This window comes from Halichoeres trimaculatus, unplaced genomic scaffold (genome assembly GCF_033239565.1).
Source record: "Halichoeres trimaculatus isolate MK-OKI-2021-1 unplaced genomic scaffold, fHalTri1.1 fHalTri1_scaffold_12, whole genome shotgun sequence".
In the NCBI taxonomy this organism is placed as follows: Eukaryota; Metazoa; Chordata; class Actinopteri; order Labriformes; family Labridae; genus Halichoeres; species Halichoeres trimaculatus.
In genome coordinates, this window is record NW_027437190.1 from 20,855,712 (window position 1) to 20,879,073 (window position 23,362).

The 23,362-nt window shown below is 39.1% G+C and overlaps 2 protein-coding genes across 2 annotated transcripts; both read left to right on the forward strand.

Moving 5' to 3' along the window:
- Positions 1-231: 231 nt before the first annotated feature.
- LOC141801293 (DENN domain-containing protein 3-like) lies at positions 232-13,066 on the forward strand. Its single transcript, XM_074684286.1, has 28 exons — positions 232-717; positions 1,369-1,512; positions 1,755-1,944; positions 2,059-2,124; positions 2,390-2,505; positions 2,741-2,865; positions 3,071-3,182; positions 3,352-3,471; positions 3,585-3,683; positions 3,868-3,987; positions 4,287-4,402; positions 4,498-4,653; positions 4,731-4,827; positions 4,930-5,033; positions 5,411-5,598; positions 5,711-5,870; positions 6,017-6,212; positions 6,317-6,482; positions 7,238-7,497; positions 7,596-7,766; positions 8,435-8,564; positions 8,940-9,047; positions 9,644-9,783; positions 10,755-10,915; positions 11,561-11,697; positions 11,930-12,048; positions 12,322-12,459; positions 12,837-13,066. Exons 2-28 carry the CDS (start codon positions 1,429-1,431, stop codon positions 13,053-13,055), a joined length of 3,798 nt encoding a protein of 1,265 aa, XP_074540387.1. The 5' UTR covers positions 232-717; positions 1,369-1,428; the 3' UTR covers positions 13,056-13,066.
- A 2,109-nt stretch (positions 13,067-15,175) lies between these two features.
- tbrg4 (transforming growth factor beta regulator 4) lies at positions 15,176-22,121 on the forward strand. Its single transcript, XM_074684508.1, has 11 exons — positions 15,176-15,454; positions 15,980-16,491; positions 16,597-16,917; positions 17,217-17,391; positions 17,842-17,999; positions 18,096-18,206; positions 18,300-18,444; positions 19,310-19,552; positions 20,452-20,563; positions 20,680-20,794; positions 21,526-22,121. The coding sequence occupies exons 2-11, from the start codon at positions 16,069-16,071 to the stop codon at positions 21,625-21,627; spliced, it is 1,905 nt and encodes a 634-aa protein (XP_074540609.1). The 5' UTR covers positions 15,176-15,454; positions 15,980-16,068; the 3' UTR covers positions 21,628-22,121.
- Positions 22,122-23,362: the final 1,241 nt, after the last annotated feature.

The following is a 23,362-nucleotide window of genomic DNA, read 5'->3' on the forward strand; positions in this document are numbered from 1 at the left end:
AAGGTTTGTTTCAGTCAACCGGTCTTAGATTCGTCTAAAAAAATCTGTCCTTATAAAATTTGCAAAAAGTTAAGCGTAAATTAAATGAAATTGTAATCAGTATCCCAATCTGCAAACTAGCGTAGCCTTATTATTATCATTAAATTACACTAATCTGCCTCCCCGGGTTCGCAGTGCGCATGTTTAGAAAATCCACACCATTTGAATAAACTGCAAACAGAAACAGGAAGCAGAGTGACAGTAAACATGGGGACCGGCGAGCTCGTGCCATCCAGTACCGTACCGCAGACCGACTGGAGCCTGCTGCGTAGTTGCAGATTTTTGGGAATTCTGGCAGTTGTCAAGAAAGTGAAGGAGAGTGAATAAGTACGGTATTTCTGCTTGAATCCATGTGTAATTTCTAATGATAGGTCATTCACTGACCGATATGAGTTTGCTCTCACGTTATCTCTAAAAAAAAGTCGCGAGACGGACTGGAAGCGTCCTTTCACCTGCGAAGCTCGTGACTCGTTACATGATAAACAGAACAGCTACACCTGAATTGGTTCAAGCAGAAGTTCAATTCACTGGACTTTAATGGATCCGTATCACTCTGTGTCGATGTTCGACGCATGCGAAGAAGAATTTAAAAGTACATCCTATTGAATTCCTTCAGTAAATGCTGCTTTGGCTGAAAGAGTGTGACAAAGATTTTTCTTGAGCCACTTGAGCCCAGAGGTAGGTCTGTTTTACTTACACCTAACTTGGACTTTTTAGTGATTGTGAGGTTCTTAAATGCGCTCACTCAAACATGACTGAAGTAACTAACTTGTTATCCGTCTATGTGTGATTAATCTGATTCAAAAGAGTTTCGTCGTGTTGCTTTACTGAGGATATGTATGACTGCCATTATTTTTGAAAACTGAAGATTCTTTTGTTGTGATTTTCTGGATTTGCAACGAGAAAAATGAAAAGACGAGAATAAGACTTATACATTATCAGTTTCTCCTAATTCCACTCCAAAGATGTGATAATTGCTCTCTTTCCAGGACACGATGATGGCTTAAATTCATGTTTATGCTAAAGAAATGCAAAATGACCTCCCATATCTTTTGTAAATATTTCATTTTACACAAGTGTACTTACTGTTTGCAGAGTTCAAATACCTTACCTTGTTTTAGCAGATGTGACACTTTTTATATATATTTTTGTGAAACTATGTGTTTTTTTGTCTTTGAATGGAAATGCATGGAAAAGAATGCTGTAATGTCATGTGACTGTTTAACTGAATGTAGATGGTCTCATGCTGAAAAAAATGAAGAGGGCTGACCGCACATGTGCCTTACAAACACACCAGCTGAAATAAATACTGTGGCTGTGATCTTGCAGGTCTAAGGGGACTCTGGCCCAGTTCTGCTGGTCTCACTAGATTCTGATCCGCTATGTGTGATGGCCGACCATCTTCCTCCTGTTCTATTAGAGGCCTGTGTGGTGATTGGAGCATCTGGTGACAAGCTCAGAGAGGTTTACCAGGTATTCATTTCCAAACAGATGTAAAAGCACACCTGATGGGAAATCTCAAATCTCAGTAAATGGTCGTAGTGTTGACTTCATACATCAATGATTTGGTTTGTTGCTACAGTCCTATTTTTCTTACATAAGCCCAAAACAATTCAGTACAGGAAATATCCGGACAGTGTGTTCTATATTGATATTCCTTTTGTCAAAACTTTACAGGGTAAACCAAAATTCTCCATGTCTTATCTTCCATGTAGGCCATTAGCAGTAATGGAAATCCAGAGCAGCTGGTGTTTGAGCCAGAGGTACTGCATGTCCTGGTGCCTCCCTTCATTAGCAGACCACAAACTGAGAGAGAATTAGTAAGGCCACATGGTAAGAGAAGGCGCTCATTCCTCAGGAAAAAGAGAGAAAAACCTCAATCAGGTGCAGTTGCTCCTAATCAAGGTATCTGCCTGTACAAAACGTCAAAAAGTTCGTTTCTGATTTACTCCTAACATAGTTCCACTAATGTGTTTATCAGTGCTTGTGTCACAGTATATTACTTTTGAATCATTTTAGGAGGTGAGGATGTCAGTGTTCCTAAAGACATCGACCTCATGGCTCTACCTCAGCTCTGCTTCCCCGGTATTTGATATTACCTGGCTTGTTTGTACACACACATACAAACTACACACACACACACACACACACACACACACACACACACACACACACACACACACATATATATATATATATATATATATATATATATATATATATGTATATATAAAAGATGTTAAAGTATATGGCATTTTTTTGTGCATGCACATAAAATCCATCTATTGAATAACCATCTGTATTATTTTGCACCGATGTTTTACATGTGTTACACATATTTTTCTACCAGATGGGCTCCAAGTAACCAATAAACAGGAGGATGAACAATATCACTTCCTGGTTTTTACTGATGTCCTCGGTAACAAGACTCATGGAGCTGTAATGCAGTGCTTCCGGCCAATAATGGTTTGTTTTAGTGCATGCAGTACCCCACACACCTACCTATAGTTTTAGTCTAAATGCTAACTTTGTTTTATTGCTACAACCTGATTGTTAAATATCACTGTAGACAAAGTGGCCATAGCAGTTGGTAACTTAACTGAGCATGAGTCCATGAAATGTGTACATGTATCGTGAAGCAACAAAGAATAAAATGTAAAGAGGTGAATGTGTTTCCTGATTTTTATTTTTTTTTTAACAGGAAGGGATGTCTGTTTTCCAGAATGGTTCTAGGTCTGCAAAGTTTTCTCAGTTTTTCTCTGCCTACAGTATCTGTGTCATATCCAAGTATCCTTACTTCACTGCTCTCAAAGACTGTCTGTCATGGTGAGAAACAGAACACTAAGATACATGGCTTTTTTAAGTGTGTGAGTGGTGTGTGAGTGAGTGAGTGAAAGAGGGAGAGATTTTTTACATTTTATTATCTTTGATAATTTAGTATTACAAGATTTTACGGTATTGTTGCACTTATAAAGTTTCATTACTTGTTTACATATCTGTTTTGTGTTCCCTCTTTTTGTTCCCATGTCAGTCTGTTAATCCAGCTAAGAACTTGTCGTTTATCAGACATGGAGGAGAGAGTAAAGGAGTTTACAGCCAAACTGGCACTGGTTCCTATCCCCCCTCCTGGACCGCTACATCTGGTATGTGGATTGTTTAGTCTTTTGGTTCTGTTTACATTTTTAAAAAACACGAGTTAAATCTATGTTTTGACAAAGTTAATGTAGCAAACTTGTAAGCAATGCAGAAATAGCAACAGTGTATCTGTGCATGTGTGTCAGACCAAACTTAAACCTTGTGTATGTTTTTCAGTCATTCACCTTGCGTCCTCTCACTGTCATGTTACCGTCCAGAGAGGACAAAGACCATCGAGTGATAGATTTAGATCTTCATCTTCCTTTCCTCTGCTTCAGGCCCCAGCAACTACTGCAGGTATCTCACACACACACACACACACACACACACACACACACATGCACACACACAATGGACACCTGTTGTATTTATCATGCTAAAACAGAACGTTTTTGACCATTTCTCTGTAGATGCTGTCTTGTCTCCTGCAGGAGCAGCGGGTCGTGTTATTTTCTTCTGTTTGGGCCAGACTTACGCTTGTGGCAGAGAGCTTGTTGCTTTTTCTGCAGGTCAGTATGAAATATCTGCAAAGGGCAAAAAATGTTTTGAGTAGCAGTCTGATGTGTGGATAACACCCAGTGTATCTAGAGAGGTTCTAATGATGTGTAATTTTCAACAGTCTTACATAAAAGCATCCACCCCTCTGATCTGTTGATCCATATCCATCTATGCCTCTCTTATCTTTCTTTGCAGCCTCTGTCATGGCAGCAGCCATATGTTCCCGTCTTGTCCAGAGGCATGCTGGACTTTCTCATGGCTCCAACTGCCTTTCTCATGGGCTGCCATCTCAGCTATTTTCAAGAAGTTGCTGCTGTGAGTACACTTCGAGACAACAAGTTAAAATTTTATACAAATACTAAGTTTGTTGTGAAAGATTTTTGAAAATTGAAATATGAGCAAAAATGAAGGAAACAAGGACAATGGTGTGTGATGCCTGTGAAATCAGTAGTATGTCGTTGGAATATCTAGCATTTTCTGAAGTTATGTTAAAAAAACAATGGTATAACACTTGCATAAGCGTAAAATTTACTCTTGCTTTACCAAATACAGGCATCTGTTTCACTTAAATACTTAGTTATATTGTCATCTAACCTAAATCTTCCACCATCTAGGAAACAGATGATTTGGTCCTGATCAACATTGACAGTGGACATGTTTCTACCTCTCATTCTAAAAGCCTGGGTCTCCCAGAGATTCCCCAGGCTGCTGCAGACTGCTTCATAGAGAGGTACTTATTCTGAGACAGTGATTTATTTTTAAGACTTAGTAAATATTCGTCGGTACGCATTTGTTATTTTAATCAGTATAACTGTGTATCTGCAGATGTCAGACCCTGCAGATACACTTTGACATGTATCAATGCGGCCACACAAGCTGCACCGACATCAATGAGCAGCGAGCCCAGAGAAGAGTATGGCAACAAAATCTCAACCATGACATCCAAAGGATCACACTGGAACTGATTGTCAACATATTCAGGTTCCTTTTTTCCCCACATGTATCTAATATTTTGAGTCCCTAAAATGAATAAACACAAATTGTTTTATCAATAACAGGGATGTTAGCTGTCATCTGAACTATGAACATCGAGTGTTTAACAGTCAGGAGTTCCTGAAAACCAGAGAGGCATCTGAACAGCTGTTTTACAAAAAGGTAAACACAGCTTTAAAATACGACACGAGTGACATTTTTATTTTTCATTTGGGTAGGGGAAGTCAGCTGGCACCTATCTTTATATGAATTTGTTTATTGCAGGTGTTAGAGACCCACATTTTTCACTTCTTCCTCAAAGATCGCCTCAACAAGAAAGTGGACGATTTTGCTCGGTTGGAGCTCAGCACTCGCTCTGAGATTGAGAGGCAAGTTATCTTGCCTATATAGAACGCTGCGAAAACAACAATAGTCACAAGTTCTTGACTTAACATGTTAGTAAGTTTCCTGCAATAAAATGCTCCTGATATCTCACTGGCTACTAGGGGACCAGCAACAAGTGCCAGTGGCCAGACTGTCCCCTGGTGAAATGCCACTGTACATTTTTGTATTCCTTATTGATATCATCAGTGCAACATATTGATGTAAATACAAAAAAAGACATAGCAGAGAGATACCCACACTCAGTATAGTTCCATATTAATAATGAATAAACAGACGGAGACCATGGATCATACTTTCTTCATATCCTTATAAATCTTGGATGCAATCTTGAAATCAACTGCTTCTATCACATCTCATAAAGGATTAAGGCCATGGTTGAAGTCCCACGTAGACCCACCATGCAGGAGATTCAAGCTCGAAGAAAGAGCTCTCTTACAGAAGGCAAGCTCAGTAAGAGGCTGGGGATGAGCCTCCCTAACCTGGTAGACGACAGAACTTTCAGCCTCCAGAGGAACACACAGCCGAGTGGGATCCTCAAGCCTGAACCTGGTAAGACAGGAGGAAAATTGTGGTATGACAGGAGCAAACTGTAAAGATTTGAACAGAAATCTCATTCTTAAAATTTCTCTCTCACTCCCCTCCTTCTGTCTTCTTCTCTTAGAACTGAGAACTTCCCCAAAGCCAGTAAAGGTGTTTAAGCTCCCAGAATTCCCAGTTTCTCAGTCCTTTCATGCAGTCCAGAATTACTACAGTGAGCTGATCCAGCAGCTTGGAAAATCTATTTTCTCTGCTCAGCGTGAGAATCCAACTCTGCTGGCCAGGTAATCTGCCTAACACCACCTGCGTATTTGCATTTTTAGTTGCTTTGTTTTCGTGTTCAGTTGTTTCTCTCATTCTCTATTTCTTCATATTTCTCTCAATGAAAAAAAATCCTTTTCACTTGATTGTAACCATTTTACCTTTGTAGGTTCTTCTACCTTCGTGGTTTTGTTAACACACTGTGTTTGCGGAGGCTGGATGCCCTGAGTGACTTCCAAAACCTCTACAAGACAGACATGGCAATCTTCCCCACGCAGCTGGTCACATCACTCATAGATTCACTGCACAAAGAGGAGAGACATCAAGTGGAAGCAAGACCTGAACTCAAGAGACTCATGCTCAAGGCTAGTCACAAATCCCACCCCACTAGAAATATGATGGATGATGTTGTTAGCCTGCCTCTGCCGGTGATTGAGTGCTGATGATGAATTTGACAATCATCTGTTAGGTGAAGACTGAAAATGAGAAGACGGTGCAGCCTGATGACCACGTCAAGAAGTTCCAACTCCCCCAAAAAAGTCTGCATCAGGAAGATTTTGTGCGCTGCGTCCAGGAGTGTGGAATTATCAAAGATGTCTCAACAATCAACCGTCTATTTGATGCTCTCGCTGATGGTAAGTGAGGATAAAAGGGCTGATGTTGACTAAACACATCTCCAGATCTTCTGATAAGATGTGAACAGACACAGTGTTCATATTGTCTATCAGTATTACTTAAATACACATCAGTAGAATTGAATGAATATGTCTACTTGTTGTTTGACGAAAGATGATTTTCTACAGACTATTCAAGATCTATAAGCACAATGTACACCATGTGCTGTACACCATGTGCTGGTTCATTCTGGTTAATAATTGATTTCTTTCTCTCGTGAATTTAATACAGAGTTCTCAAAGCAAATAAATTGAATACATAAAAAGGACAATAAAAACTAAAAAGTTAAAAAATTTGACCACAACTGGTTTCAATTCGGTGTTGATGCTTCGTCCTTTGATAATTGAATTCAAATGTATCTTAAATCTTAAGGAGATTACTTAGTTTAGAACTAACCAAAGAAGTCATTAAGTAATCAGCATAATCCCTGATAGTAGCTTGATTTTGCCCTCAAAAATCTTGTCACTATAGAAGAAAATGAGCGACATGCACTTTATGCATGCAGTTCTTATTTCCAATAAGCAGCTAGATCATGAGATAATCAAAGAAAGAGTACCATCTGTCTTTTTGTCTTTGTGGGATGATCAAGTGTTTTTATCAAATAAGCAGATTGGAATTAAAATAAATTGCTTTGAGATTAAATATCATCGACATGTCTTCCACATTTTTGTCAGTCTGTATGACCCCATTATTGGTTTACTATTTTCTTACACAGGTCATCCAAAGCAAGTAGACCCTGAAGTCTTCGGAAACTTCTACACAGTCTGGAAGGACATGGAGGCTGAGGCACAGGATGTAAACTTGCCCTCTGAGGTCATAGACCGCCTGGACAATAGCGAGTGTGTCTACAAGGTTTCTTCATGTATCAAGACCTCTGATGGTGTTGGTAAAATGGCCATGACACAGAAGCGTCTGTTCTTGCTTACAGAAGGAAAACCAGGGTTTGTGGAAATCACAAACTTCAGAGACATAAAGGTTAAACCCCTTTCTCTTCAAATTGTAGTTTCTTTAGTTTTAGTTTAAATAGACTTTTGACCCTTTGTTCTCTAAAAAACTCTTTTTTTTCTGTGCAGGAGGTTAAAATTGCTTCAGCTCCTGTTCTACTTGTTCGTATTCCTTCGCTCCGTATCCACACCTCCAGCAGGTCGAAGGTTTTTGAGGCGAACTTAAAGACAGAGGCTGAACTCTGGAACCTTGTAGTGAAAGAGATGTGTGCTGGACGCAAGATGGCCGACCAGCACAAGGTAAACTGAGTCTCAGTGTTGGGACTTTTCCGGCCCTTATGGCTCAGCCGTTATTGTAGTCAGACAAAAAAGGATTTGATTTTTAATCCTGAGATCTGTGACAAATAGGGGTGCAAAGAGGTGGAAAATTCCTGGTTAATTTCAGGTAAGTTTCCTGAAAATTTTCATGGGAGTTTAAGCTCACGAGTATATGAAATTTCCAGGGTTTCGTCCCCATTGACTTACATGAATTTTTCTAAAAAAGAACTCCCGGGAAATTTTGTCTTAGAAATTTTCCTATTTTATTTTCTTGTCATCAACTTGATTTGAAATTATTGCATTAGACATGTTCTCATGCATTTCTGCGTACAACAAACCAAAGTTTTTCATATTCATACATTTGATTAATTTAATTAATTAATTCAAAATAACTTCTGAAAATTCCAATAGAACGTTTCCATCTTCGAAAATTCATGGATTTTTGCAACCATAATGAGAAACTATGTTTTGGTTAATGGAGAATATTTTTTGGCTGCTGCTCGAAGAATAAAGGGCTAATAACCATCTTTCATCTCTGTGGCAGAAGCTTTTTACTGAATAAGAAAATTAGCTTTTTATGATTGCCAATCATGATGTATTTTGACTACTTATGACATTAGATATTATGTTCAACACTGTTTTTCCTAAAGGACCCTCAGTATGTGACTCAAGCCTTGACGAATGTCCTCTTAATGGATGCTGTCACGGGCTGCCTGCAGCCCCAGAGGTCCATCACTGCCGCCTCAAAGCTGGCCTACTTTGACAAGTTGAAACACAAAGGTGGCTTACTCTGGTGTTCCCCTATAAAATTTTCTGTAGTACAATTTATGTAGTATCACTCTGATTGAAATTTTTATTTTATATTATTTAACTTCTGCAACGAATCAGATAAGTAGCTGTTGACTGAATTAAAATTGTGCAAGGAATCTTGTATTCTTTAGACCCAAGGCTGTTATTGTCAGAACAACACCCAATGGTATTCACGTGAGCTAACTCATAATGTGAGAAGGTGTTATGTTTGGCATTTTGGCCTGAAAAATTGGAATAGCCAACTTCCTTTTTGCTCAAGTTCTTTCTCTTCTTTTTTTGTTGTGCCTTTTTAAACCTTGTCCCTGTGTGTCATCTCTTTGATATTCATTGTTTTCTTCTGACCAGTACCCATGACGGTGTCTCAAACCACCTCAGACACTTTGAAACACAGGATCAACCCATCACTGGGCCTGGCTGAACCTCAGACTGTACATGTGCTGCTTTACACACCAGGTACCATGTAGAACAAGTAACAGTGTTCTCTGCTAATAGCCTCATTTCACACAGAATACCATATCTCCTCCTCAGATATATGAAATGTTCTCTACACTTTAAATTATCAAAGAAGTTTCTGTGTCATGTGCTTAACAGTTATCAGTATCCACACAACGAAACTCTTTCTGAGCACAGAAGTTATCATGTGCTTTGCATTTTCTGTATGTTTCTCACTCTGAGTCCCTGTGTAGCTGTACGTCTGCTCTTCACTGAATGTTCCAGTCACAAGACATCTAATGCAGATTTTGAATGTTGGAGTTTAAGATTTAAAGCAGTGACAGAAGTTACAGGCAGCTTTTCAAAACTGAAGCTGAAGTATGCCATAAGGTTAAGAATGATAATCATCTATTTATAATTTTTTCTCAGGATATATTAAAAAAGTGGTGTAATTATGCATTTTTATTTATGTAAAATGTGTGAAAATGTGAAAAATAATTTTACTTCCTTGCACGTAAGGCCTTCAACAGAGCTCCATGTCTTTTATGTTGAGCTGCCACGATTCAGTGGTTCACTGCTTTCTGACCCTCTCCTTCTTCCCACCTCGCTTCCTCCAGGCCAGTTGACCTGCGATGACTCCAAAGGTGGAATGAACCCAAAGTTGTGGGTGGCCCTCAGCGAAGGCAAAGTGGTGGTGTTTGATGCAGCGAGCTGGTCCATGCTGCAGGACTGCATCCAGGTCGGAGAGTCACAGCTGGTGAGAGGAGACATGTTGTACTCTGATGTCTGTAGCTGCATTGATCTATCAAGAAAGTATAGCTGTCATGGTCTTGACTAAGGCTACTTCTACATTAATGAAAACAAGGTTCTAATAGGTGTTTATTAAAAAGTTTTCACATATTGCATCATTTTTTAAAACCTGTTGCGACAGAAGTTGAGTTTTTGAGGTCACTGGATTTCTGTGGCCTTACACTCATTTCTGTGTCAAGGCTGCTGGTGGCACCAAATTAGCAGCTATAATCATGACACATCAAATCTGTGATCAACATCACGGTCTGTTTCTGAAACAGCTATAAAGCAAATCATCGGCCACATCGAACCATATTGGGAATATGGCGGCCTTTGAGCCTCCAAACCAACAGCTATAGGGTGCCCTCCTATCAATTAGCTGAGCTGTGCCTCTGCGTTTTTAGTATTTTCACAACTGCCATGTTAGAAAAATATTTACCCATAGAGTGTAAACAGTAATTAACCTCATGTTATGTTTTGTTTATTTTAGCATTTCTGACTCATGTTTGTTGCAATAAATTGGCTGTATAGATTGTATTATACAAAGTTTATATAGAGAATTATTACTGCTATGGGAAATTTTCCTGACTTGGCTACTGGAAAGCTTATCACTCGGAGATGACGTCATTCCCACTCCCCACTTTCCAGTTCCAATGTAAGGAACGCACCACTATGTGCATGGAATACCAAAACCTGTCAAGTTTTTTTTTTTTTAATTGTATATTGTGACTGCTGTTCAATGTTACGATTATCCTGTTTTCCTATTGAAATGTTTGCTGCTCTATGAAAAAAGTTTTTTGATAAGAATTCACATGCCAAACACTCACACTATGAACTTTCTGATGTATAGTATACACTACACACCATTCTGTAAATACACTAAACTCGTTTCATAACGATATTTTCAGTCATCCAATGTCTCATCTTCTTTTTTTGTAGAACTGCATGCTAGGATTTAACCAGGATCAGGTGTGGATAGGCTCTCAGGATTCTGTGATCTACATCATTGACACTCACAGCATGTCATGCAACAAACAGCTGACCGAGCATAGACATGAAGTGACTGGACTCGCAATGGATGGCAGAGATCACCACAGCAGGTAGTCACATGCATAGTTTACCAATTTTACAGGTAAATCTGGTCACCTGCTGGGGTATTTTCTAAACAACTCTTTAAGTGTGTGTGGTTTAAATATGACTATTGTCCTGCTCTCAGTTTTCAAACTTGATGATCACAGTTCCAGGTCAGACCATTTCCATCAGAATGCCCACAATAACCAATGAGAGAAAGCAGACTACTGTACACTGAGCCATGTGAAGTAGGGAGAAAAAAAGTAGCTTGTGGGGTTATTTTCACATACTTTTCCTCAAGTTTTGTTTGCTGCTGTTCAACAGAACATGCATCGTTCCAGCCATCTGGTAACTTTGATTGTACTCCATGTTTATCTTCTGAAGACTTTTTAGAGCTTCTTTGAGATTTCATGGCTGTGAAATGGTCTCAAAAAACACAACATGTGGGGTCTAGTCTTCTGATGAAATCTTCTAGTGTTTGGAGGATTGTAATGTAAATGGTCGCCCAGAACTGTCATTTTAACTGTACTTTACCACAAGTCTCAAGTTGATTTGAAAGTCATCTAGAGTGAGGCCAGTCTTGGGCTCAAATAGTTGATATTTAAATGAGAGTTGAAGATGAACTGCATTAATGTTTCTCTTTATGAAATCTTCTTTCACCCTCTGTGTCCTAGTCAGCAGACGTACTCCTGCAGCAGTGATGGAACAATTCTGCAGTGGGACTCGGCCAGCCTCAAAGTGAAGCGAAACTTTCATCTCACCTGTGACCGTCTGTTCTCTATACAGACCCATGATGGTACACTGTGGTGCTGTAAGTGTGCCCTAACATGTTTCTGCTCTCTCTATACTCACATTGTTGCCCTCTTTGTGGAGAAACCCCTTTTGTTGTTATCTGACTCTCTGAGGAGGCTCCATCTTCCTAATTTACAATCCTAATTTCATAGTGTAGACTTCCTGTTGCTCAACCAAATACTTATACATGAACCTGTAGAGGAAAAAGGAATTTTAAACTACTTATAAAATAATGTTCTGTGTACCTGCAGGTTGTGGTGACAGCATTGTGGAACTGAAAAAGAGTGGGACTCTACAAAGAAGACTGGAAATCCCTGATCATCTGCGGAGCATGCCCAGTAGCTTCAGCTGCTTTGTGATCATCACTGAGGTGATAAAGCAACCTTTAGCTGGCTTGTCTCTTCTAGCTATAGAAAAATATAGAAAAAATATGCTGTGAGTTTAACATGTAGGGTGTTGTGATGTCGCTGAAAGAAGTTTCATCTTTTTGAAAACTACAATTCTCAAGCCTTGATATTCACATACATCCATGGTAGAATCAATCTGGCAACCAAAGGAAATTGAAAAATTTTGCTTAACATCTTACTGCTGAGGGTTGAAATGATTTGGTGCATTTATGGGTGCTCTCTTTGTTTGTGCCCAGCGAGGCGAGTTGTGGACGGGCTGTGCAGACTTAGGTGAGCTGTGTCTCTGGCAAATTAAAAACCACAGACGTCCCCCCAAGAGGATCTCCTTGCCAGGCTGTTCAGGAGTCACCTGTATGATTCCTGTCAAGGACCAGGTGCAATACAGTGCATGTTTATTTGAACACTGTTTTTGGCCACATGTTTTTTAGAAAAAAAAAAACCAACTTCATGCTAATAAAGCTTATTTTGAATATTTTGAATTTGAATGCTAACACTGCACATGCATTGTTTGTTAAACACTTTGCTAATGTGAGATTATGTGGACTATGGATACAGCAGGCATTGGTAATTGAATATGACAGAGTCATGATGGCAGTTATTTAGTTAACTGTGACTTGAAGCATCTTTTTGATTGAAATACAAGTATATTTTTTTTGTGTACATCACCACAGAATACAACAAAAAGTTTTTTTATTTAGCCATTTTTTAACTGTGATTTTTTGCTTTTTCTCTATGATCTCTCTTCCCTCAGATCTGGGTTGGCTGTCACGGCTGGAGCAGTGTTGGAGATCCCTGTGAGGATCAGTTGAGAAGTCAGGTGTTGGTAATGGACCCATTGAGTCATACTGTGGTGAAGGAGCTGCAGGCACATACAGACAGCATCCAGACTCTCTGCTCCGCCGAGGATCGCTATGTCTTGAGTGGCTCGGCACACCGTGATGGCAAAATCGCCATATGGAGAGTTGAGTAGGAGACAGAAAGGCTTGATGAAGAAGTGACACTAGGTGTGTCAAATGTTTACATACACACAGGATTAAACCTACTGGAGGGTAAAGGCAAAAGAGTTGGGCAACAGCCCCAAGGATCACTTTGAGAGACTTTTCTAGAATATGGTAGAATATGGAGATGTTCACCAAATAAATTGCAGGGACTTTCTGACGATGGCCCTGGATGACACAAACGTACATACAAAATGTAAAAACCGGTATCTACGTGTTCTGTTTTATGAACAGGGTTTCGTTTAGGGGTCGATATTACGTAAATAAAATTCTATTATGTTATTTGTGTTTCAGGTAAAGAATAAAAAATAAATAACATTTTCAGATGTCATAAAATGTCAGTGTTTGAATCTGTGCAGTTCTGCATACCTTTTTGTCTCTTTTAGAGACAGATGTTTTAAAGGGTGATGCTTAATTGTTATTTTTTGTCTCATTTGATATAAAAACTGAGGTTTTGTTAAAAAAAGATTATAAGATCAATCTTCCTCCTTTGAGATCTTGCTCATTTTCTGATTTGCACCTTTAATAGCTTTATTAACGTGTATTAATTTGTGATTTTGGACACACTTCAATGCAAGTACCTGCATGTATCCCAACCCCAAGTAGCAATAACTCACAATTCACCACCCCTTGCTGGTTTGCTCACAACAGAAACATTTAATACATGTGTAACATGCTGTGTGTTGGTTTGGTCGCTATGGTGTCCTGTTATTGTCTCCACAGTCTGACATGGGACCACCAATTAATTCCACATACTCCTCTACATAATCAGCTCAATTGCAGAAACATTATCTGACTTGTTCAGGGTATTATATCCAGCTAATTTTGCTGCCATATAACTATGTGCTAGTAGTTATTGGATAGGAAAAGATGCCGTAAAAGCTCAAGCATTATTCCAGCCTGACAGCCAGTGATGCCCTGTAGCAGAGCAGCACCATAGGGAGGAAACTACCTGCAGCTGGAGTTCATCAGCCATCACACCTGATGTCACCTGATGGCCTCATTAGCAGTTCATAAACATAATGCAGTAAACAATGGAGCAAGTAATAAAGCCAGTCTTTCCATCATGGGTTTCTTTGGGTTTCTTACTTTATGTGAGCTAAGTAGCCCAATTACTTTAGTGTGTTCTCTGTGGATTCCTCCTGACTTCTTCCATCTCTTTCTGTCTTAGAGTTTTAGATAGTATAAACACTTTGAATTTTATTCACTGTGTCAAATATATAGCCCAATGTCTCATATAAACGTATTTGTGTTTTTAATATCTGGGTCAAGAAAGAAACAGAACTAAAGGTTGCAAAAAGTTTCAAATATTAGTATTTCCAGCTAATGTTTACACTTCACTAAACATGACATTTGCACCTCAGAAAAAATCAAATATTTGACCATCTGTATTAAATTTTATCATGCTGATTAAATAGAAGCAGTTAAATTAAAAACAATACGACAGATGTAACAGTTAAAAAAAAGCAAACAAAAATATGATGAACCAAATGACCAACACAGAGATCAAGAAAGGAAGGCTTATGGCATAATAATCCCATAATATGTTAAAAAGTTACCTCCCTGAAATCTTTAGGCATCAAGTTTTAAAGGTGTGAAACCGGAGCTGCAAGTGCGGGATATGAGAAGGTTAAATTAAAGTAAAGTGAGGTATATTTAGCTACATCAGACCATGGAGGAACAGAGAAACCAAGATTCAAACATTTCCAATTCTTCTGTGGCTATAGAATACATCCACACAGTCACTAAAAAACTTAAAATGCTGATGCTTGAACCTTAAATGTTCTGAATGCAGATATTTTTTCGGTACCCATAATGCTTGTCAAAGGTACGCATCTTTTAGGGTTAATCTTCAAACGGCTACTGTGGTCCCAGTGGCGTTAAACATCATTTTATTGGTGATTTTTATTGACATAATGGTTCACGGATACATGATTGTGATGTGTGAGCCGCGAACATTTCGACCCTTGGAGCCGAGCCCTCAAAGTGAAGGAGCCATTTCCTGATTCGGAGCTGATTTTTCCCCCTCCTCTGTCACACACATCACGTCACGTCATTGGTCAAGGTGTGAGGCGGTGTCAGTGTGTCCACTTGATGTGGTTTTAGCTCAGCGTGTTTATTCTGTTACAGTGTGAATCGCTAAAAGTTAATACACAATCAGAAATTAGACCATTTAATCTATTGGATGTTTTTTTTCACGAGCCGAGCAAAAAGAGTCGACTCTCCTAAAAGAGCCCGAATTCTGTTGGACTTTATCAGCCAATTACAGGCACGCCCGTGAGTCACGTGGTGCTACTTTCCAACGCAATCATTCTGCGACCATCTGTGACAGAAAGCTCCATGTGAACATCAAATTTATTCCTCAAAACTGGTGAGTCTTTTATCGGTACGACTGATCATTGTGCTATAGGGTTATTCCAAAACTATCTTTCAAACAGAGAATATGATAAGACAAGGACTGGCACGCTCTTGGAGGCAGTGTAACAGCCTGTCTCTTGCATTACTCTACGCGACAAGGTCAGGATTCCACCATAGACTGTGTTACGCGACTGGTGGTACCGGTGCGATTAACATACACCTGGCAGTGTGACAATTCTGTTGGTGAAAGATACATCAACTGAATAATTGCTGATCTCAGGCTGGCTAGATTATTGTTTTGGAGTGCTTCGATAAGTGTCTGCGTTATAGGTTACACAACCATCATTTCCTCTTTGATAATAACACTTCCGTGGAGCTCTACAGCCGGCTGTTAAGATGGAGATTATTTGCTAACTGGTTAACGTGAATTTTAATGATATACTACGTCCATTTATCTGGAAAAACTGAACAAATGATGATTCAAATGATTCATTAAACGTGTTTTTCAATCCCTGAATTCTCCTCTGCTTCACTTCAGGTTGGTTGTACAATGGTGGCCTTGTCTGCTGACTTGTGATAAACAGTCTCCTTTCTTCTCTGCTGGTGGCCAGTGTATTGTCTGGAGTGATGGCAGGCCGCCTCTTGGGTAGATATGCCCGTCTGCTCTGCAGGGTCTCCTCCCAGGCAACAGCTACTACTGCTGCCCGCCTGCCTCCACCTGTGGTAGGGGCTTCAGCGGTGCAGAAGGCTCAGGGCTGGCACTGGGTCACAGAGAGGTCAATGTGTGAGGGACGGACAATTCCACAGGAAGATTCTTCTGAAGAAGTACCTACAAGCTCACCTCTTAATGTGCTGATAGACAAAGCTGTGAAGCCAGAGAGTGTCCTTGAGGCCTGGAAACTGCTTGGGGGTAATGGCCAACAGGCAGCTACTGCCCTGTTAAAATGGTCACTGTTGATGTTTAGGCTGAATGGCAACTTCAAGAAAACACCATCGGAACTAGAGACAGACCCAAGGCTAAAGGATTTAATGCAAACTTTATCTAAGGAGGTAAGTAAGCCAAATATAGAGTTAGACCAGCAAAAGATACCTTACACAAGTGCTTGAGTGTGCCTGCTATGAATTATGTATTTTTTTCACTGTGTTTATTTTCAGGTGAATTCAGTGTGGAATGGCAGCCTAATTGCCGCCTTGCGAACTCTTTGGCGTATGCAAATTCCTGACAACAATCCGGTGCTTAATTCTGTCCAGACTGAGATCCTGTGGAGAATGCGCAGGCTATCCTACAAGCATCTGAGCTTCCTGGCAGACTGGGGAGCAAACAGGAAAAATCAACAGGATCTTGCCATAGTGCATGCTGCATTAAAGCAGCTGGAACTGCGATGGACTGAAATCAATGAGGCTAAAACTATCTGCACACTGTTAGCCAGTGGAAAGCGCATGTCACCTTCCTTGTTGGGTAAACTTGAGGACAAGGTATGAGAATTAAGAAATATGCAACACGTCTTACACAAAGTGCTTGTACTAAACATAACTAGTCCAGAAAATAAATACAATCGGAACTTCTGTCTCAGTGTGGTTGAAGAGTGTGTATTAAAACAAAACATAATATGTATTTTGACAACTTTTCTATGACAGAGCAGAAGGTGGCAAAAGTTCTTAGAGAATATCTAGATAACAAACCCATTCATTTGACCTTAAACATGTAAAATCTTTCATCCTTTAACCAAAATCTTATTGGAACCATTGAAAACTCTTTTACTTATGTGTTTCAGGCTTTGGAGCTTGGGGATAAATTTTCAGCTGAGGAGATTCGTAGAATCTGTGTATCTCTGGCCACACAGAACCACCGGTCCGTGCCTCTGTTCAGAGCTCTGTCCTACCACCTCCTGCAGAGGCCTTCTGCAGAGCTCACCACGCCGCTGATAATGGATATAGCCTTTGCATATGGTACTAACACTGTTAATAATACTACATTAAATAAAGGAACATGTCTTCAATGCTGGATTTGAATATAACTTGCCTTCTGGGCTTTGCATAAATCTTAAATAATTGTGTTTTTCATTTGAAGCTGTGCAAAGTTGCATTTCACTGCAGCTGGCTGGCTAAGCATGGAGAATGATGAGCCATAAATTGAAATTCAAACATAAGTTTCACATTACAGCAAGTGGGATAAAAAATGATAAACTCTCTTACATATTCAGAGATAAGATACGCATGAAAGGCAGAAAAAAGAGGGAATTTATGCTAATATTAAATCCAGACCATTTAAGAAAAATCATGTATATGTTTTTTTTAAGACAGTGTTTGTTGGTTGTTCCTAGCTTACTGTGCTGCATCTATGTCTTTCAATAACCCCTTGATGATATCAACTGCCAGCCTTGTTTTGCTTCTCCCCAGGGAAGCTGGGTTTCTCCCAAATACAGCTTTTCCAGCGGATGGCCTCAGAGTTGTTACCCAGAGTTCCTGGACTCAGCAGCACTGACGTCACACGCTGTGCTAAATCATTTGGCTTCCTCAAGTGGCTTCACATCCCTGTATTTGAGGCCTTTGCTCAGGTCAGTCCAAATCTTCATTACAAACTGAGCTACAGTGAATCTGAAAACTTCTTCACCTTCCACCTGTTTTTTCTTTCCGTGTGTTTTTTTTTCCAGCATTACTCAAAAAAAAGTGAGACATACAGTGTTCCTCAGCTCTGTAGTCTGCTCCTGACTTTTGCTAGACTCAACTTTCAGCCCAGTAAGGGAGAAGAGTTTTACCCCAAGGTATTTACAATATCAAACGTCTTCCTTTCAACTCAACATATTCCTTCTGCCTCGTATCTTAAAACAATGCTCTGTGATTGTTTTTTTGTGAAGGTGCATGCAGTGCTGGAAGACTCTCTTTCAGACCTGGGGCCTTTCTTACAGACAGATGTGGTTTGGTCTCTGTGTGTGCTACAGCAGGCCAAGCCGCAATACATCATCCCACTCTTACAGGAGAGCCATATTTCTAAACTGTCAGGTGAGATACAGTGCTGTGGGTGTTCTGTGCCCCTTAAAAACATGGTGTGTTTTAATAGGCTGCAAGTAAGAGCTTTTACATCGGTGTCAAACATTTTCTTCTGTTGCTTCTTTAAACAGTCATTGTCAACAAATATCTGTTTAAGTCTGGAAATAGTTAACTTCAGCAGATTTAAATAGTGCCCCTCTGTTCAGTTACCTTTAAATCTAAAATTTATAAATAGTTAGCGCGATAACAGGAATTGACAAATAAAAAAAATAAAAGTTGGTATTGATTAAATCACAAGACTGACAACAAGAGTCAGCAAGTGCTAAAGAAAAAGATTGTTTCATCATCTGGCCTTCTGGCTTCTGCAGCACAAATCATGTCGAGAGAGGTGAAGCATGGTAGTGGGGTATTTTACCTAATCCCTAAAAAAATGTCCTGCCAGTTTCTGAGTGTTTTAGATTTTGTGAAAAAGATGAGGCGTTAATGGATACTCCACTCTGCAAGAAATGCAAATTACAAACATATGACAGGAGATGGCAGCATTAGACAATACCTGTTTAAAAATGCTCATAAATCTAGCTTTGTTCCAGACTTAAATCATGACATTCAACCCTGAAACATACAGTTAAATCCAAAAGAATTAGATTCATGTGATTTTTTTTCGTTATGAAACATGTAAAGTAAAATGATTCAAGCCAAAACTTTTTTTTAGTTTTGATCACAGAGCATGAAAACTAGGAAGCCAGTATCTGAACTTGTGTTATTTCCTTGGATCATTTGGGGAAAAAAGTGAAATACAGGAATGTCCAACTGCTTACAAGTAGAAGACAAGTTAGTCTGTTGGTCTCACTCTCTCTGATGTATTCTCTGTCCATAGATGGTCCCACATCTCGAACGGAGGGATATCATCAGAAGCTCCTCCACATTGCTACTACTCTCCTCCTAGAGCATCCAGGCTCCTTAGATTCTTCATCCTCACTGAAGGACCTTCTTGTCTGGACCAGAAGCTCCCCCGCCTCCAACCTTCAGAGCACTCTGGGAGAGGCTCTGCAGACATTGGTGGAGGGAAGGCCAGAGGCCCTTCTCACTGGAATCGACACTGTGTATGGATGGACTATTGGTAAGGACCAAAATCATTGTTTATCACATTTTTCTAAAAAAATAAACATATAGGAAAAACACTGTTGGTAAAAAATAAAGTCAGGACATAGTTTAAGTTATCTTCAGTGTAAGACTGCTGAGAACATTCATGTTGAAACACTAAAAAGAAAACCAGCACAGGGATTAAGTTTCCAAAGTTCATCATTTCACCAGAGCTTGTGTCACCTTAGGTTTAGCTTTAGGACACCAGCATTAGACACTCCCTGCTGCACTGAGGCTTTCTCCAGGTCAAGAGGGAAATCCTTTAGACAAAAGATTAAAACCCTCACGACTAGATTGTCAGTGAGTGGCTTCCAAGTGTTCAGGGAGCATCTGCTCAGTACATTCAGCTGTTCCTATTAGAACGAAGTGCCTATTCAAAGGACAATACAAGTTAGCATGATGAAAATACAGCAGGTTATCTTGATGTGTGGCACTTGTACCTCACAGAGCTCATTTTCAATTCCTCCTTTACATCTTACAAAGAGATTAAGACAGAACACAGTAAAAGAAAAACAGATAACACTACAAATACAAAACTCCTATAAAGTACAACATAATGCAACAATTCTATGTGACAAAATTTTTCTAAAACCTTACACATGTACGATTCATTCATGTACAACTTGTAATGTTTTTACGATTTGACAACTCTTTGTAAAATTATTACATTCAAGATCTCTTTCTACCACATACCATCAAAAAGCGTGTGAAATCTTTGCCACTTTTACAGAGCTCATTATCTTGTTAAAAGCAAAAGCTAATCTAACAAGTCCAACCAAGATTGAAGTGATAAGAAGAGACTAAACAAAACAAAAAGCTCTGAAAACTCTTACCTCTAGTTTTGACAATACCTCTGGTATGCCCTTCTCTCATCAGATGGTGAGCTGGTGGTGGATTGTGACAACAAGCCAATTGACATGTCAGAGCTAAATGCCCCCCATTTACGCAGCGAAGGAGGAGACCAGGATCTACCTGCAGGGGCCCGACGGTGAGTAATACAAGGGTAATCAAACAGGCTCAAGTTGCTGAAGATTTATTTTTAATTAAATTCAGCTCAAGTTGTCTGGAATTATTTTTTACTCTGTTAAACCAATTGTTTTCTAGGATTGCTTTCATAGCTTTGGAATTTCAAAACTACTGCTCAAAGAGTAAAGACCTTCTGGGACGGTTCGTCATGATGAAGCGACATCTCCAGCTGGCTGGCTTCATCACAGTGGAGGTAGAGAGAGAGTGAACATGTAGTTACCTGTCTGTGTGGAAAAGACAGTGACTGTGTTGTATTTACTTCAGAGTGAAAACTGTTTTTACAGAAACAAAACTGTTTTCTCTACCTGCAGCCAAAATATGGAAGCAGATAGAATAAAAAAAGAAAGTTTGTAGTTTAATTACCCCAAAATGAAAAAAGTGGCAGAAACAAGACACCCCAGCAAACCAACCAACTAAGAGAAATCTTTTTACAGCTACTACCAGCAGAACTCAACCCACACAATGAGACTGTTTCAAGTTGGGATGTTAAAGTACATCAGCACATCCAGAAAAAGAAAAACAAGATTGAAAAATACCTTTTTTTCTTTCCCGCATAAAATAAAATGAGAAATACATAAAAACTCCCTTTGTGTCCCCTAAGCCCTGTAACTCAGCTGGTTGTTAGAAATATTGGGAATCTGGAGTATCTGAAAAGACACGGTTTTCACGTCAGTCAGTCACATAATGGATTGTCTTGCGGTGCTTTAAGAAGTCTCATTTTCTAATACAGGACTAAATACTTTATTTGTTACATCACTTGTCTGTCAAGTTTTCAGAGCTGAAGAATGTGTGAAATGAAAATTTCTTGTTTTTAATCTGTAAATTTATATATAAAAAGGAGTTGTGCTGTCAAGTTTCTAAAAAAAGCTTGAAATGGTAGATTCTTGTTTCGTAGGGAATAAAATGCCTTTTGTCTTCTTTCAGGTACCATATTATGAGTGGCTGGAGCTGAAGGCTGAAAGGCAAAAGCTGGCATACCTAAAGGATAAAATTGGGAAGGCTGTGGCAGAGGACATGGCTAAATGAGCTGATTGGTCCCCAGCTAAATTTGCCGACTCGGCCAAATTAGAGCTTTTCCAAACAAATTGGACGACAGGGAATACTCGGTTACACCCACGTTCACACTCAGAGTGGAGCAGCATAGCAGAAAAACTCCCTCTCACCCATACTCTTTCAAATAAAAAATAATATATTTTTTGCGCTGGTTCCCTTGGCAACGTGCAGGGCTTTCCCTGTTTCCATGGTGAGGATGAGCAAAGGGGTTTTGGAGGCAGAAAGACAGAAATAAACACATCAGTGAGTCCTTCTATGGCAATGATATGATCCACAAAGAGTGACTTATCAAAACAGATGCACGAGGACCATTTGCCCAATGTTAGCATGTAGATAGATTAAAGTAACTAAATTATCACTGTGTTATCATGTGATTGAATAAATTGTTTTACTGCCATTTTACAGTTTGGGTTTTTTTTCTTCTTTTTTTTTGCTGTAAGCATTGAACAGCCAGGGGTGTGTCACAGTGTAATGTCATTGACCTGCTATTCGTAAAGAATATTTCTTTTAACATCTTGTAACTAATGACATTCCACTCTCACTTATTGTTGGATGTGTGCCTTGGTATTTTTAGCAAAGATTTATTGGATCAGAATATTGCAAAGACGATGAGTAGGCTTCACAGAGCCCTGCAAAAACATGTTGTCTATTGTTTTGTTAGTTTACTTTTCAATTCAAATGTGGTTTTTGGCAATAGAAAATTGCAGTGAAATCAGTAAAAGCAGTGGGGTTTCTATAATAAAAGTGCAAAAAAAGTAGAGTATGTTTAATTTCTCCCAAAGATCGACTTAATTCTATTTTATAATACCTTTTGTACAATCATGCAACTCAATGTGTTAACTTAGAAGGAACAACCAAGGAAAGAAATGACAATACAAAAGATATTGAACATTTAAAATGAAACATAATAATAAAAAAAATACCAATTGATCATCAGGTAAAAAAAAAGGTACACGTCTAGTACAAAAACAATGATGTTAAATTTTAGTGGCCATAGTAACACCAAATCAATTTCCAAACACTTAAAATTACTATTATTAGAATCGTTTTTATTATTATTATTGTTATTAGACTTTTGTTCAAAAATACAGCTAGTTTTATGATAAAGTGACAGAGGGAAAGTTTGAGACAAAAACACACAATGCGCTCACACGTGTGCAGGATACTGAGGGGGACATTTGGACCCATGAAAAACATTTAAACTCACAAGGAACATAAGAACATTGTGTAAAACTGAGATCTATTAGGAGCATAAATACCCACAGGTAAATATTGGACTCATGAAGAAATGTAAGATCTTTGCCGAATGCATGGACCAATGAGGAACTTTTTGACCCATAAGGAACATTTGGACTCACAAGGGATTTTCGGACCTGAAGATTTGTTAGATTTACAGGGACACTTAGATACAGGGAACAGTTTGACTCAAGGAGATTGGAACATATAAGAAACATTTTGACCCATAATGGGTTGTTCGGATTAATTGACACATTTGTTTCACGTGGAAATAGAGAGATACAGAGAACACTTCGACTCTCAAGGAAATCGAGAAAACATTAAAGGGCCTTAGTGACCTGTATATTTAACTTCAACAGATGTTGATTGTGAGATATATTCCACATTTCCTTCAGATCTTTTCTTTTTCTTGTTTGCTTTAATTTGGATGCAAAAGAGCAGTGTCTGCATCATAAGTACACAGCAAATTAGA

Bases quoted from the DNA above. Each gene is read 5' to 3' on its own strand.
- LOC141801293 (XM_074684286.1), top strand. From the start codon at position 1,429: ATGGCCGACCATCTTCCTCCTGTTCTATTAGAGGCCTGTGTGGTGATT. The intron at 3,684-3,867 runs GTCAGTATGAAA...CTTTCTTTGCAG, and splicing joins GCTTGTTGCTTTTTCTGCAG to CCTCTGTCATGGCAGCAGCC. The intron at 9,784-10,754 runs GTGAGAGGAGAC...CTTTTTTTGTAG, and splicing joins AGGTCGGAGAGTCACAGCTG to AACTGCATGCTAGGATTTAA.
- tbrg4 (XM_074684508.1), top strand. From the start codon at position 16,069: ATGGCAGGCCGCCTCTTGGGTAGATATGCCCGTCTGCTCTGCAGGGTC. The intron at 16,492-16,596 runs GTAAGTAAGCCA...GTTTATTTTCAG, and splicing joins TGCAAACTTTATCTAAGGAG to GTGAATTCAGTGTGGAATGG. The intron at 19,553-20,451 runs GTAAGGACCAAA...TTCTCTCATCAG, and splicing joins TGTGTATGGATGGACTATTG to ATGGTGAGCTGGTGGTGGAT.